The 15,151-nt window shown below is 52.1% G+C and overlaps 2 protein-coding genes across 2 annotated transcripts in view; one reads left to right on the forward strand and one right to left on the reverse strand.

Annotated features, from left to right (window-relative positions):
* Positions 1-351: 351 nt before the first annotated feature.
* Positions 352-3,401, reverse strand: TMEM79 (transmembrane protein 79). The gene is made up of 4 exons (XM_063420552.1): positions 3,142-3,401; positions 1,497-2,333; positions 1,072-1,285; positions 352-851 (listed from the first exon to the last, which is right to left on the reverse strand). Exons 2-4 carry the CDS (start codon positions 2,221-2,223, stop codon positions 647-649), a joined length of 1,146 nt encoding a protein of 381 aa, XP_063276622.1. The 5' UTR covers positions 2,224-2,333; positions 3,142-3,401; the 3' UTR covers positions 352-646.
* A 726-nt stretch (positions 3,402-4,127) lies between these two features.
* Positions 4,128-15,151, forward strand: part of SMG5 (SMG5 nonsense mediated mRNA decay factor) — a 30,648-nt gene continuing 19,624 nt past the window's right edge. The window contains exons 1-5 of the mRNA XM_063420551.1: positions 4,128-4,334; positions 10,230-10,328; positions 10,934-11,057; positions 11,679-11,835; positions 14,723-14,812. Coding sequence (XP_063276621.1) covers positions 4,258-4,334; positions 10,230-10,328; positions 10,934-11,057; positions 11,679-11,835; positions 14,723-14,812 — 547 coding nt within the window. The 5' untranslated portion in view covers positions 4,128-4,257. The remainder of the gene's footprint in view (positions 4,335-10,229; positions 10,329-10,933; positions 11,058-11,678; positions 11,836-14,722; positions 14,813-15,151) is intronic.

Genomic DNA, 15,151 nt, shown 5'->3' on the forward strand with positions numbered 1-15,151 from the left:
ACTCATCCTGGGGAGGATTAGCCATCCCTAGCTCTGGGCAGTGGCAAATTTTATGCCACGTCACCCATCTGGCTTCTCCCTGCATCCCTCGCTAGGGAGGGCTTCCTCCCTCCTGTCTGACCAACTGGTTTTTGATCTGGGTGCTGAACCTCCACCAGAAGAAAGAGGAGGGACAAACAGGGTGAGACTGGCTATGCAGGGACCCAGGAGTGGGACACAGGGTTGGGAGAGGGAAACTTTTTTTTTCCCTCTTGGAAACAATTTTGAGGCTGGATGATTGCATCCTGTAGGCAAAGCTCTGAGTCATTCTGTGGAGAATTTAACTCACCTTCTGCAAACCAGCCACAGAGCTGCTTGGCAAGGGCTTTATTGGGCAAAGCTGGCTTCAGCAGGAGGGGAAGCAAATCCTACCCTATTCCCAGGGAACAGGGCTTGTTGTGTCATGCTCTGGGCCTTGTTCACATTCCAGCAGGAGTCTCCTGGTGCAGAGGGTTTGCAGCCTGGTTCTGTGGGCCCAGGAAAACATCACTGTCTAGGCAGAGAGCAGGGGCCCAGCTGGATCTGCCAGCACCCCTGTGCTGTCAGGACTCCTGAGGCAGGGCATTAAGCAGGGCTCAAGCTCCCAGGGTCCATCTCCTGGCTTCCCTCATCCCCAGTGCCGGAGTCTGGCTTGGCTCTCCTTGGAGTGGCCCTTGGGTGTTGGCGCTGCCACAGAGAGGAGGTTCTCAGGCTCCAGGACAAACATGCCATACAGGTTCCACAGCAGCATGACCAGGAGCGGCAGGAAGGTCATGCTGAAGCCGAAGGCACGGAAGGAGCGGCCGATGGCATAGGACATCCAGAAAATCAACCTGGAGAAGGCAGAGGGTGCAGGCTCAGCCAAGGGTGATGTTATGGGGCTGGCACTCAGTGGTTCTGACCAGTGAGGATTTCCCAGGCATGGCTGCTGTAGGAAGAGGATCCCTTCCTGGCTCTGGCGAGGTGCTGCCAGAGTGGGAGTTTACTCCAAATGATGGTGTTTGCTGGCACTAAGAGAGCCCAACAGCACCATGGGGTGAAGGAAGCACTTACCGGGAGATGGCAAAGAGCCCTGTGAGCAGCGGGATGAGCTTGAGGAGCTCCTGTGGGAGGTAGGTAGCTAGCACAGCCATGTTGAAGAAGTAGAGGATGAAGAGGTGGATGGACTGGGAGACGTAAGTGCGGTGGATCTCCACCTCCCGTTGGAGCTCTCCAAAGGGCTCCAGGGCAGAGGAGCAGAGGCGGGAGATGGCGCTGACAATCATTCCTGAGGGACAGAGAGAAGGACTGAGTGAGTGCCCAGAGGAGCCACGGTGGGGTTTGGGGAGCACCAGGAGGAGAGGAAAATCTCCCTCTGCAGCTCCTGGTGGGAGCAACAGAGCCACAAAGAACTCAGCCCCAGCTCAGCTCCTCCAGCCCCAGGGCTAATGCAGCCCAAAGCAGGAGCAAAGTGCTCCTACCCAAAGCCCATGGCTCACCCAGCACGATGGGGAAGGTGGCGAAGGCGGCACAGCGTAATGTGTAGACCAGGCGGGCGCTGACGGTGGGCAGCAGCGGGGCATCGAAGGGCAAGAAGATGTAGGCCCCATAGATGAGGCAAGGGCAGAGGAGCAGAGCCCCTGCCACTGATGCCATGGCCTTGAGATTATCAATGCCACAGTCCCTGGCACATGGGCACCGCGACCCCTCAGCTGGGGGCTTGGCCATGCGCCCCTCCAAGCCCAGTGGGTCCTGGTAGCGTGAGGGGCCGAGGGGGAGGAAGACCTGTTTGTGGTGGAGGCTACTACTGGGTCTGTCACTGTGGGGAACACGGTCCCCCCTGCCCTCCTCCTGGGGCCATGGGATGGGGTGCTGCTTCTGCTTTACGGGGGTCTGCTCGATGCACTGCGGGTCGATGGGCACAAAAACATGGGCCGCCTTCACGGGCAGCTGGGGGACTTCCTCATCTTCGGCCTCAACTGTGGGGCATGTGGGAACAGCTTCCTCTTGGTGGCCTTCATGGCCCCCCTCAGGACTCGAGCGTCTTTTCGTCTCCACGAGCTCCGGCTGGCCCTGGGCATTGTGCTGACACTGGTCCCATGGCAGGGTGGCATCAGGGTCCCCCAGGTGTTCATCTGGGGCTGGTGGCACCTTGTCCAGGGCCACCTTCCCCAGCTCCAGCAGAGCCACCTCCTCAGGGGGCAGGACAGGGTCCGCAGCAGCCATGAGAGCGTCCAGTTCCACACTGCTGGGGACACAGATGAGGGCTGGTAACACTGCTGCCTGCACGTGTGGTGTTCAGAGGGGACAAAGTTCCTGTCCTTTCTGCTTTCACTCTGGACCAGGGGAAAGGAGACAGATAAATTTATATCAGAAATGAGAGGTTTAAGGTCACGTGTACAGCCCCAGTGACAAAGTGGGAGCAAACTGGCACCCCTGGAGCCCCCACCACCCACCTGTCCTTGTACTAGGAGGAGAAAGCAGTGCTTAGTGTGCTCATGCTCTGGGCCCTGGCAGTAGGGTCAGGTACTTTCTTCGGCAGGATGAACCCTGGAGGTGCAGGTCTGGCTGCAAAACGGGGCAGCCTGGGAACTGCTTCTCCCACTGGAAAAACGTCCTAGGGGTTCTGGCTGGGCACAGCCTGCCAGCTCCCCTGTGGCTCTCTCCTGGGCCAGGACCAGCCAAGTCCTGGGGAGAGGTGACCAAGCTGCTTCCGGGAGCCCTGGCTACAGCCAGCATGGCTCAGGCTTGCCGCCTCTTTTAGTTGAGACTGATGTGGGGTGGGCAAAAGGGGCTGCTGGGTGCTCTTCCATGGGGTGCAAGAGGTAGAGCTCCCACATTGTCACCGTTTAGGGGAACCCTGTCTCTTGGCCCGTCCTGGGTGTTCCGCCCATCTCCTGAAACGAACATGGCTCCTTCACTCCTCTCCAGAGACTGATCCCTGCACCCTCAGAAGGTGCCTTGGCCTGGCCACAGGTGTGGGGAAACTGAGGCACGGAGCTGCTTGGGGCTTCCTCCGATATCCACACACGCCAGTAGGGCTGAAACAGCTTCCAGGGCCTCCCGCACCTCCAGCTCCCTGACCCCGGACCCCAGCCCCGCTCCCCCCGCGGTCCCACCGCCTCCCCTCGCTGCAGCACTCACTCGGGCGGAGGCGAGGGGCCATGGGGCAGTTCTGCCTGCGGGATCCCGGCGCTCTCCCGGCCGCCTCTCCACCTCAAACCTGCCGAACCGGCTCAGCAGGGGCAGGCGGAGGGGCGGACCCTCGGCGCGTCCCGGCCCGGCCCGGGGGCCCGCGGGGCTCCTTGGCGGGCAGGGCCGGGGACACTGCGGGCCCCCGCGGTATCCCCTGTGTCAGGCAGGGAACACCCCGCATCCCCGTCCAGGCCGTTCTGGGTAGGCTAAGTTAAAGAGCTCCCTAAACACAGAGTTTAGCAGAGACAGGCAAGTCAGTCCTTGTTTATTCTGCGAGGTGGAGTTTTCACAAATCAAGCGCACCAAAGGTAACACGAAGTTACATCTTTTGTACAGTAAAATTTACATAAGCACATTCCCCGCCCACCGAATGAACATTTATGTAGCGTAACCTAGCACAATGCTTGAAATACGAAATCTTTTTATTTTACTGAGAAACTTTTATTACAGAAGTTATGCGACGGCATAGTTATGTTTACAAAAGGTGAGAAGATTCAGCCTGAAGACAGATAATTCAGTTTGAACACACCACTGGGGGAGCCGCGGCCCCACAGGACCCGCCCGGACACCCGACCTGTCCCTGGGACCCCCTGCACGGTGGGGTCCCAGAAGCGGGGAGGGATTCCTGCGCTGTTTTCCCCACTCCCGTCCCACAGCCCCGCGGGGGCTCAGGTCGACCCCTCGATCCGCGCAGGGGTACCCCGGCCCGCCCAGCCCGCCGCTCCCGCCCGCCGCTCCCGCCGGGCCTGCCGGTTCCGGCTCATTTGACGCCGCCGCCATGTTGCCAGCACTAAGTGTGTGGCTGAGGGGAGCTCCCCCGAGCTGACGCCGCCGCCATGTTGCCAGCACTGAGTGCGGTCCCGTCGCGCGCGTTGGTTCTCGCGAGGAGAGTTCGCCCCTGCCACCGCCCTGCCCGCCCGGCGCGGCGCCGCCGCGGGAAATCTCGCGAGAGTAGCGAGGGACAGGGGGCAGCCATGGCGGCCGAGTGGGCCCGGGGGCGGCGGCGGCGGCGGCGCGGGCGGTGCTGAGGGGCCGCGGGGCCGGGCCGGGCCCGCCGCGGGCGCGATGAGCCAGGGTGGCGGGGCCGCCGGCGAGAGCGGCGAGCCAGAGGCCAAGGTGCTGCACACCAAGCGGCTGTACCGGTAAGGAGAGGGGCCAGAGGGGATGGAGTGGCCGAGAAGGGGAGAGGGTTAGGGGACACTGGGGGGAGCCGGTGTCGGGAAGGAGCCGGGGCGGCTCCAGATGAGGCTAGGGACGGCCAGCGCGGAGGGCGTCGGGGGGTTACTCAGGGGGACGGGGAAGGATCTGGGGAGGGAGGGTAACAGGGGGTTCCCGAGGAGAGCAGAGGGAGAATGGGGCTGAGCAGGGTCTGGTGGGGACTGAGGGTGACGGGAGAGAAGGGGATTGGGGCAGGAGAGGCCGGGCGAGGTTGGAGAGGACCAAGGTGGAGGAATTGGCGAGATATAGGGAAGATGGAAGGAAAGGAACTGGGGAAGTTGTCAGGGAAGGATTCGGAGGACTGGGGAAGGAGATGGCAGAATCCAGGTAACAGCATGGATTAACGGAGCGAGGGGGCCCTTTGAATCCAGGGGAGACTGGGGGAACTAGGGCGAAGGGGATCGCAGGGATGTTCAGAGAAGATGGGGAAAGGAGATGATGGAATTTAGGGAAGATTGAAGAGAAGAAGTTGTGGGAAATCCAGGGAAAGAATGCAGTGCACAGGGAGAGGAGGAGGTTTAGGGAAGACCAGGGAAAGGGAACATGAGGAAGGGAGTTGTATGAAATCCAGAGGGGACAGGCAAGATGGGAGGATGGAGATATGGGGTAATGAGACAGGTGGGAGAGTAAGAAGGGGGTTAGGGGTAAGAGGACACCCAGGGTGATGAGTAAGGACATGGGAGATGGAAAAAGAAGTTCTGTGTTATTCAGGGAAGATGATGGGGGCTGAGTGGAAAGGAGTTGTTGGGATACAGTGGGATAAGGATGAAATGTAGGGTCATCCAGGGAGAGACGGGTTGGAGAGGATGTCCCTGGCTTTGGCAGTAGAGAAGGATTACAGGAGAAGTGCTGGAGAAGAGGGTGTGTTGAGCAGGAGTGTGAGCCAGGGCACGTTGCTTTTGTGTGGAGGGCAGGACAGCTCCAGCTGCAGATCTTTCCAGTTATGCACTCCCTGGGACTCTGGTCCGACATTTCCACACCATGCATTGCAAATGGCATCAGAGAACAGGACTGGGGCACTTCCACTGGCCTTGATGAATTCAGGCCCCTTCTGCTCCACTTGTGACTTGTTTTGTGAGGGCAGCCCAGACATTGTTCCCTTCTGGCTCATGTTTCCTGTCAATACAACAGATCCACAGGAGTTCCAGCAGCAACCCTGGGTCTCAAAGAGCAAAGTGATGAAGACAAGAGATGAATTTTACATGGGGGTCCATTTCTTTTTGTCTTGATGACATTGGCTGTGTCCTTTCTCTCGTGGGACCTCCCTGCCCTCCTCTACAGCAGGGCAGGGGTTTGCCTCCAGCTGGGGCCACTGGCAGTATCTGTGCCCAGGAATCCCCACCAGTAACTGCAGTTTGGGTGGTGGTTATTTCTCTGTTTCCACAATGTGCTCAGTGCAAGCACATTCCTGCACTTTGGAGGGTCAGTGGATTGCTTTTCTTCATGCGAGGTCAGAAGTGGGAGCCAGTGGCTTGATATGCTGGAGGTTTGGGCTGCATGGTCCTGTCTGGAGCACGTGGGGCTGTGGAGCTCTGTGTCTGCTGCCACGCTGAGACACCTGCAGTGATCTCAACCATGTCAGCTGGAGCTGCAGAGCACTGTGCCTGCCCAAGGAGTGCAGGACAGGGCTGGAGAGGATGTGCAGGATGTCTGTGCTTCTGCCTGCAAAACAGAACATGTTTTGTTGAAACCATCCTTGCTGTGCTTCAAGACCTGTTCTGCTGTGTTTTCCTTGTGGTGCTCAGTTCATCTGTCAGGTGGAACCTCACGTTCTGCTGCAGCTGGCAACAGAGCGGCCTGCGGCGAGATGAGGGATTGTCATCCTGGCAAGGGAGAGATCCTTTTGTGTTTGAATTTTTATAGCAGAATAAGGCATGTGGTTGCTCTAGAGCATTTTTACAGCAGAAAAAGAACTAGCCCCCTCCTGCAGGGACAGCTCTCCTTTAGCTGGGAGGAAGCATTGTGATTTTAGCATAGGATTTGTAGTACCTGCAGTGGCCTCCGTCTCTGTAGCGGACAGTTCTCTGAGCAAGTTTCCACCTTAACAATCTCCTGTCACTTCTCTGTTTCAGCCTTAAGTAGGGTTTTGGGAAATGGGAGTTTCCTGCCCTCCAAACAGCCTGCTGTATAGTGACTGTGGTCTCTGAGAACTCATGACTATCACACTAAGTGGCGCCTTTGAGTCACAGATGCCTGAGTGTCACAGTCCCAGCTCTAATCTGTGATCCCTTGGTATCGGTGTGTTGTCAGCTTGTGGGAATTGAGCTCGGGTCTCCAAGGTCCTTGGCAGCATGTTGGCTCTTGGAGTGTCCTTTCAGAGATGAGAGTGTCCATTGCTACTCATAGGATACTCTGTGATCTTTTCCAAGTTTTCCTAGATTGATACTTCCCAGGTTTCACCTTGGAATGTGGCAACTGCATTATCACGGGTGCACTTTTACAATGCATGTTGTAGTGTAAGGTGACCAGGTTTATTTTACACGTTTCTGGGTAACCATTAGTTCGTGGATTCAGCGTTGCTGTTCCTATGTGGAGCTTGTTCCATACAGTGTGATTTGTGGACTGACACATGCCAGAGCAGAGATGAATGACTTGCAGGTCTTTTCTCTGAGGAATGTCTTACTCCTCAGACACTGTGGCTCTTAGTGATGTACTAAATAAAGAAACAGAGGGAACAAATTATTCTCCCTGCTGTCCTGCTCCACCCCAGACTGTTAATGGCAAAGAGGGGAAGGGACAGATGAGTGTCTGTATGGCTCGAGAGGACTTGGCATTGTGCTGTTTCCACTCTGCTTGGCACCATGTGCTGTACTTGTTTCTTTTAATAGACTGGCATCTGATGTGCCTCCTTTGTGGCTCTGATACACTGTCTGAAAGCAATGTTTAAACACAGCAGGTAGAAAAATGGGTCCTGGGACAGGATTTGTGCTCTTAACTGCTAGGGAAAGTTCAGCCTGTGGTCTTGGGCCACTCAGGGCACAGTTGCTAAAGTGCATTTCCAGCAGTGCTTGGTCCATAGCACCTGTATTGGTGTTCCCCAGCATTTCTGGAGTGAGGCTGGCTCCTGTCCCTTTTGTCCTCGCCAAGTCCTCTCTCCTCAGCACCACAGATATGGGATCCTGGCAGGGAGTCACTGGCTGTCACAGATTCTGCTTTATTCCTGTCTCCTCTTCCAGCAGCACCATAGGGCCTGTGTGGACAAGGCAGTGTTTCAGCTGGGGCCTCCCTTAGGGCTAACAAACCACATCCCATTGTGTCAGCCTTGCTGCTCTCCAGTTATGAATTCTTTTTCTTTACAAACCCTGGAAGAACAGCAGAAATACCAAGTGTGTGCATGTGCCCATCCATGTGCTGTTGTAGAAAATTAGGTTGTATGGCAGATGCCCTCCAGGCCACCTTGAGGGGAAGATGAAATACCGTCCAGTGTCCTTGCTCAGCCTGTCCCTAGAATGAAACTTTTCTGTACTTCTAATTTGGCAGGCCACTGGGATAATTTCCCACATTGGATGTCATGGACACGTGCACTTGTTTCAGATACACGCAGCTGAGATTCAGTGCTGATGGAATGTTGTTTTACCGTTGCTTTACTGCCTATGTCAGGAATAAACAATTGTAGTTTTCCTGTAGTTCTCTCTGGGAATCAAATGAACCAGCAGTTCACCTTTCCTCTGGTCACCCTTTGTTGACTGAAGCCAGTCAGCTCCTGGTGTGCTGGGAGGGACTCTGAGAGCCACAGCTTCGACAGCAGTCCAAGGCTACAGGAAGGAGATACTCATTGCTGGAGCTTTGTGGGGTTCTGTTGTGGGGAAGCTAAAGCAGGGGGCTTTTTGGAATGTCCCAACCTCAGTATGAGCTTGGCTGGATGCTGCACACTCAGTGCCTGTTACCTGTAAACCAAAATGTATTTTACTTTTCTTGCTGTGAGGTTATGCAGCTGTCAGAGTTTGCAAATGCCCTTCAGGCTATATGAGAAAGGGAGTGAGCAGGAGGGGCTGGACGTTCTAGCATGTAATAGGATTTTTTGTGTCATTCTTGCTATCTCCTTGGTTTTCTTAATGATTTTCCAGGAAGAAGTTGGTTCAAGTCTGTGGTGTTCTGCTCTCCCAAGGTGTTGCATGGGGTGCTTCTATTCCCCACACTTCCCTTTTCCTGTCAGTTGTGTGGTTACTGGAAACAAATGAGATTTCTTTGCCTTCAATGAGAGGCTTTCTCTTTTTTTTTTTTCAGTGACATGGCAGGAGATGGGACATTTTCTCTGTGAGCTCTAGAATGTTCTGGGTCTTTTTTTGGGGAGATTCCTTTGGGTGTAGTGAGTTTGTGAAGAGAGATATGCCTTGCTGGGAGAATGCTGGCACAGAAAACTGTTGGTTACTTCACAGTAGTACCTTTAGTTTTCAGGGAAGTGGTGGTGGTTTCAACCTCCCAGAACATGGGCTTGCAGGCTTTGGTTTGAGAGTGCTGTGCTCCACTTGTCCAGCATCAGTGTCAGAGCAGCAGGCTCAGTCACTGCGTGGTGCTGTGAGTGTGGTAGGGGAGTTCCCCATCTGCAGGTGATGGAGGTTTTGGCAGAGGGAGCAGACTGCTGCAGCACCTCACTGCTCTGCTTGGCAGAAGTTTTCTCTGGTCTTCTTTTGCGTTTGCATTGTGATTGTCCTCAGCTCCTTGCTCCAGCAGCAGGCTCAGCAGCCACAGTGGGACAGGTATTGGAGCAAATGAGGAGTGGCAATGGGTGGGGTAGATATGAAGCTGAGGGGGAGAAAGAGTACTTACTGGGGTTTGGTAGCTGATGGCTTGGGACATGTACTGCTTAAAGAAGAGCTGGGGAAAGCTGACCTTCAGGAGTGGGTTTGGTGACCTCGGGTACAGGCAGAAGCTGGAGGTGACCTCTTGTGTAGGAAGGGTTGACAGTTATTGTGCTTTATCGAGCTGTCCCTGAGCTATTGATGAGATTCAGCACTAATGGTGCTGAAAGTCCCTGGGTTTGTTTCACTGCAGCATTCAGAATTGTGATGTGGTTTGTTCACAGCTACAAACTTTTGAGTGCTTTAGATTTACACACAGTGTGGGATTCTTCCTCCAGGAGGAGGATCCTGGGCAATGATTCACCAAAGTACTTTTTTGCATGGCTCAGAGGTTTGGAAGTCGCTTGCTCTGTCTTTTGGCTGGCTTTCAGGGAAGAAAACCTTGGGACAAATTTCATCTTTTAGGCTGGGTTTGAATATCTGTTACCTGTCACTGAGGGAACTTTAGAGATTTAACCAGTGAATCCCTGTAGTGAAGATGAGGAAGTTTTGCCAAATGACAGACTTGTGTTGCCTTCTTTCGTGGGCAGATTGGTAAGGAAACAGGAATTGGTGGAGGTTTGATTCTTACTCCATTAAAACTTACCCCATCAGAACTGTAGTTATTAGAATTCCATCCATTTTTTTAATCACAGAGTTTAAGACATTTAAATTAATCTGAGTGTCAGTATAGCAGGTTTAATTGCTGAGGTTGCCAACATGTCCAGAGACATTTCTGATTTTGCCACTGTAGAAATAATTGACATATTTGATCAGACAGGCAGCAGTAAGTGATGATTAAACCACTGTTCTGCAGAAAAATACCTATAATGTGTGTAACTCTGCTTTTTTCTGCGTTCCATAACCTTCTTCAAATCGAGTGCAGAAAGGAGATCAGTGACTGTGGTGTAGTGGTACAAGGCAGTGTGCTGAGAGCAGAATTAAATAGGCCAGTGTGGTTCTTTGCAGACACGTCTGATCTTCAGTGATCCCCAGGACTTGCTGTCCTGACACTCTTGGTTCTGTGTTCTCATGCAGGGCAGTGGTTGAGGCCGTGCACCGCCTGGATCTCATCCTTGGAAATAAGGCAGCTTATCAGGACGTGTTCAAGCCAGAGAACATCAGCTTGAGGAACAAGTAAGTCGGGCAGCATGCTTGTGTTTTGTGTTTGACTGGGAAAATCCATGTGAAGCAACACATGAAGCTGCTGAATCTGCAGTTCTAATGTTTATTTGGTTTGTAGTGTGCCTGTTGACCCGGGATCCTTCCAGGTTTTGGAAGCAGAGACTGGGTTTCAGACCTGTATTTGAGCAGCACAGTCCATGGCTGGAGACTTTCCTGGATGTTATTGATACAAATGAATTCTTTGTGTTGGCCAATTCCTTCCTTGTCATAAAAACTGTGGGGCAGGAATTTCTTACACATGCGTAAAATCTTTTATCAGGTTTAGGGGTTGCTGAGCAAGGAGGATTATTCTTACTAATTTTTTAAGCTGTCAAGCCAATTCTTGTCATTACTGCACTTCAGGAAGTCACTGATGGCCCCTGAGCCCAGAGGGCACTGCTTTAATATGTGACTTTTCCTGGTGCTCTTGCACCAGGGAGTGGTCCAGGCTGTACCATCACCTCATGCCTGGCTCAGCCACTGTAATGGATTTGGATTTTCCTCTTCTGTGCTTCTGTAGGGGCAGCTGTGCTTGGGGCTGCAGCAGCTCACTGAGAATGCTCTGCTCTCTGTCCTAGGCTGCGGGAGCTGTGCGTAAAGCTGATGTTCCTCCATCCAGTGGATTATGGAAGAAAAGCAGAAGAACTGCTCTGGAGAAAGGTTTACTATGAAGTTATCCAGCTCATTAAAACAAATAAAAAGGCAGGTATCTGTGGCTCTGGCATGAGAAGGTCTCTGGCTGTGCAGTGGATGACACAAAGTTTAAAGCTTCATTTGCTTGGAGAAGCTGTGGTCTAAGCCCAGGGTGAGAAGCTGGGCACTCTCAAACTCCTATGGAGCTGCCCCGTGCCTTTGGCTGGCAGTGGGCAGTCAAGCACTAACATACTGTTGAAAGACCTGCCATTGCAGAAGGCATTTCAACAGAATTTGCTTTTTTTTTTTTTGTGTTCCCCTCTTTGTAAGACAGATCTCTCCAGGTAGAATGATTGTTTTGAGAGGCTTTATCAATGCTGATTATTTTTACAAGAGATGATCCTCAGTGCTCTCTGATGCCCTGAGCTCTCCTTGCTTTCCAGGGGTCTAAGTGCATTTAAGGTGCTCTAACCAGATACTTTGATTTTATTTATTTGTTTTTCCAAGTATTTCTCCTTGATGTTGACCCTTAGTAAATACCACTAGAGAGAACCCTGTTGAGCAGGAGAAGGTCCAGAGCTATGCAAAACCAGTTACAGCTGAGCTACCACTGTCTTGCTTCACACTCAGTACAGCTTGGGTCTAAACTGTGCCCCAGGCTGCATTAACGTGTTCCTTTTCCTTCTTCAGCACATCCACAGCCGCAGCACCCTGGAGTGCGCGTACCGGACCCACCTGGTGGCTGGCATAGGGTTTTATCAGCACCTCCTGCTCTACATCCAGTCTCATTATCAGCTGGAGTTGCAGTGCTGCATCGACTGGACACACGTGACAGACCCTCTCATAGGTTTGTGCTCAGAGTGTTTGGTTCTTGGGCAAGGCTGAATTCCCCACAGGTGACTTCCTCCTGCACTAGTCCATCTTTGTTTCTCTTCGTTTCAGACTGTCCTGCTTTCTTCTATGTGGCACTCTTTTTTTTTTTTTTTTTTTTTTTTTAGTAATACTAAATTAGGGAAGAAAGAAGGGTTTCTAACAGGAAGAAAAGAGTGACAAGATTCTTTAGTAGAAGTGTCTGGTGATGGAAGATTTTTATGGAAAACTGAAGAGCACTGCTGGGCATATACAATGTTTTTAAAAGCTTAGTTAAAACAGACAAATGGGAATAGGTTCTTGAAATCAATAGATTTGCCTATTCACTAGATGTAAGACACTGATCCTCTTCTTGGTGCCTTTTCTGTCTGTGCTCTCTTCACTGTGTGGCTTTGAAATGGCTTTTGAATCTTGGACTGAGAACACAGGAAGGCCCTGTAGTTCATGTTAGCTGGCCTGTGTGACCTCTGCATGGTCTTGAGTGCAGGGAAATCTGAGGGGATTCCCCTGCACCTAAGGGGAAGAATAAGGGAGGAAGAATAAGACTATTTACAGTCCTGAAACAGCTCAAGACTGCCTGTGCATTCACATCCTAGACTGATCTCGTAATGCTCTGTTCTTACACATCCTTGTAATGGTCTGTTGTCGTTTGCTATGGTTGTACTCAGTGGCCTCAGGGTATATATTTCTGTTGTGGGGGGTGTTCAGGTGAGAAAAGGAACCTCTGTTTTGTGAGCTGTATTTGCAAGGGTTTAACTGATGTGCTTAAAGTTGGCAGGAGACAGGACAGCAGCACCTGGCTAAGGAAAGTTAGTGTGTCTTTAGCAAAAGAAGGTTTTACTTGCTGGGATCCTACTCTTAGTTCTGAGAAATGATGGTATCACTGTTGGGTTAAAAGGCAGATGTTCTTGGCAACTTTTTTTTAGAAATCTACCTCAGTACTGCAGAATTAATAAATCCTCAATATGCACATTCCAGGTGGGTTTATACCTTGAGAGGTGATTTTATATGAAAGGCTCTCCTTGTTCAGGCTTCTTGGTGTGTTTGGCCTCTTCATTTAAAAGTGTGCTGCAGGTGAACACGTAACTGGAGAGTAGAGATGTAACTTTTGCCTATCTAGAAAAGCTGGATCTGAAAGGATCTTATATAAACTACAGATTGGGGTGGGCACAGCTTGATGGTTATATGAATAGGAGCAAGAGGGTTCAGAGCAAAAAAAGGGAGGATGAGTCCAACGGTGTATGTAGACACAGATTTAAGGCTGTGTACTTGTACAGTGTAGCTTGTGCAATGCCTGTTGCTAAGTGGGAGCAGCCCTTCACTGGTCACTGCAGCCTCCAGATTTCATGTCCACCCTTTTAGCCTCAGCCAGGAGGGAAGCAGAGTACAGACTGGATTGGTCAAAAATCTTCTTTTGGGTTCCTGCTTGGGTGAACTTTCTCCTCCAGAAAGTGTGAGTCCTTGGCAGCAGGAAGACTGAAGCCAGGCTGAGTCCATGGCGCTGGGTAGCCCAGGGTAGCCCAGCTGCAGTGGATGCTCTCCAGAGAGGAGGTGCAGGCGCAGCAGCCTTTGCCTCCTGGTCTGTGACTGAACTGTGGCCCCAGTGGCTGAGGGGGAGGTGGGATGTGCTCTTTCCAGGAGCTGAGTCGTGTTTGATGACTTCAGTTAGTTCAGATCAGCTGGCTGCAGCCTTCCTCTGTTGCTCTTGACACTTTCCAGCACCTGAATTGCTCTTTTTTATAAGTTTAGTATAGGATAGACAAGGCTGTCTCAGTGGGAAGGGACCTGCGATTGTCCAGTTCAACCGCCTGAGCAACTCAGGGCTGACCAGGAGTTAGAACGTGTTGTCAAGGACATTGTTCAAATGCCTCTTAACAGTGACAGGTCTGGGGCATTGACCAGCTCTCTAGAAAACCCATTCCAGGGTGTGATGGCCCTCTGGTAAGGAGAGGCTTCCTCATGTCCAATTTAACCTCCTCTGATGCGTCTTTGAACCATTTCCATGTGTCCTATCATGTATGCTAAGAAGAAACTAGCACCTTCCCCCCCTCAGCTGCAGAGAGCAATGAGGTATCACGCAGCCTCCTCCAACTTAGACAAGCCTGAAGTCTGTGGCCTCTCTTCCCAGCCTATGCCTTCCAGCCCTGTTACCAGCTTGGTTGCCCTTCTGAACCCACTGCAAAGGCACCGTTGTCCTGAGGCAGTTCTCCCTAACTGACTCCACCTGCCCTGCCTACAGCACAGATTTCTGTCCTAATTTTTGCTTAACTTCTTCCCTTTTTGGCTGGTCACTCCTAAGTCTGCATCTTGGTCCTGAGACAATGAGCTTGTTTGCATCTTCAGTGTTGGAGAGGCTCTGTCCCCATTGTGTGTTGCTGCCCAGTGCCAGTGCTCAGAGTTTGTTCTGGCTTCCAGGGATGTGTGCCTGCTCCCATAAAGGCCTCATTAGCCACGCTAATGAAATCAGCTTTATTACTTGTGTTCGGTGCTGTGTTAACGTGATCACACGATCTTATAGACAGGAATTGTCCTTTGTCCTCTCCCCTGAGGGCAGATGGAGCCAGGTCTCTGTGGCAGACCCCATAGACATGGTGCAGGTCATTTATTTCAGTGACAAGCACTGCCCCCATCACAAGGGAATCCGGAGGAGTGAGTGAACAGCAGAGGCTGGAAATATTTTTCTGCATTTATTTTCCACATTTTGAGAGGAGTGACCTAGTGCTGCTCTACAAGATGGCACAGCCAGCAGTGAGGTCTGACCGTGGGGGATTTGATTTGGATATCGTAGGCAGAGGCATGAGCAGCTTTGGTGTCTTCCAGCAGCCTCCACCCGATGCTCTAAGTGATTCTGTGTTTGCTCTTAGGCTGCAAGAAACCCGTGTCTGCGTCAGAGAAGGAGATGGAATGGGCACAGATGGCCTGTCACCGATGTCTGGTTTATCTGGGAGATCTAGGTAAGGACAGCCTTGCCTCTCAGGGAAGCCTTTAAAACAGGAAAAAGATGCTGCCTGTACCATGCCTGTACCATGTGGCCTTTGCTGTTGGGTACCAGCCAAGGTTACTTGCAGATTCTGTTTTCCTCTGACACCTTTGTCACAGATTGGGATAAGATGAAATCTTCCTGGCTGAGCTGCTGGAAGTTGCAGGAGCTTTGTATTTGGTCAGATAGATGAGGAGTTTGCTGCTGATAACCAGCTGCAGCTACGGCTGTGAGAGTGGAAGCCTTTGCTTTTATTTATGTTGTTTCAACAGTATGAGGGATCAAAGAGAGTTCAGTTCAGACTGCTTAGCTG

Source organism: Prinia subflava, chromosome 31 (assembly GCF_021018805.1).
Source record: "Prinia subflava isolate CZ2003 ecotype Zambia chromosome 31, Cam_Psub_1.2, whole genome shotgun sequence".
NCBI lineage: Eukaryota > Metazoa > Chordata > Aves > Passeriformes > Cisticolidae > Prinia > Prinia subflava.

Excerpts from the sequence above, each read along its gene's own strand:
- TMEM79 (XM_063420552.1), bottom strand. The coding sequence starts at position 2,223 with ATGGCTGCTGCGGACCCTGTCCTGCCCCCTGAGGAGGTGGCTCTGCTG. Across the intron at positions 1,286-1,496 it reads CACCTTCCCCATCGTGCTGG|GAATGATTGTCAGCGCCATC; the intron begins GTGAGCCATGGG and ends TCTGTCCCTCAG. Across the intron at positions 852-1,071 it reads GGGCTCTTTGCCATCTCCCG|GTTGATTTTCTGGATGTCCT; the intron begins GTAAGTGCTTCC and ends TGCCTTCTCCAG.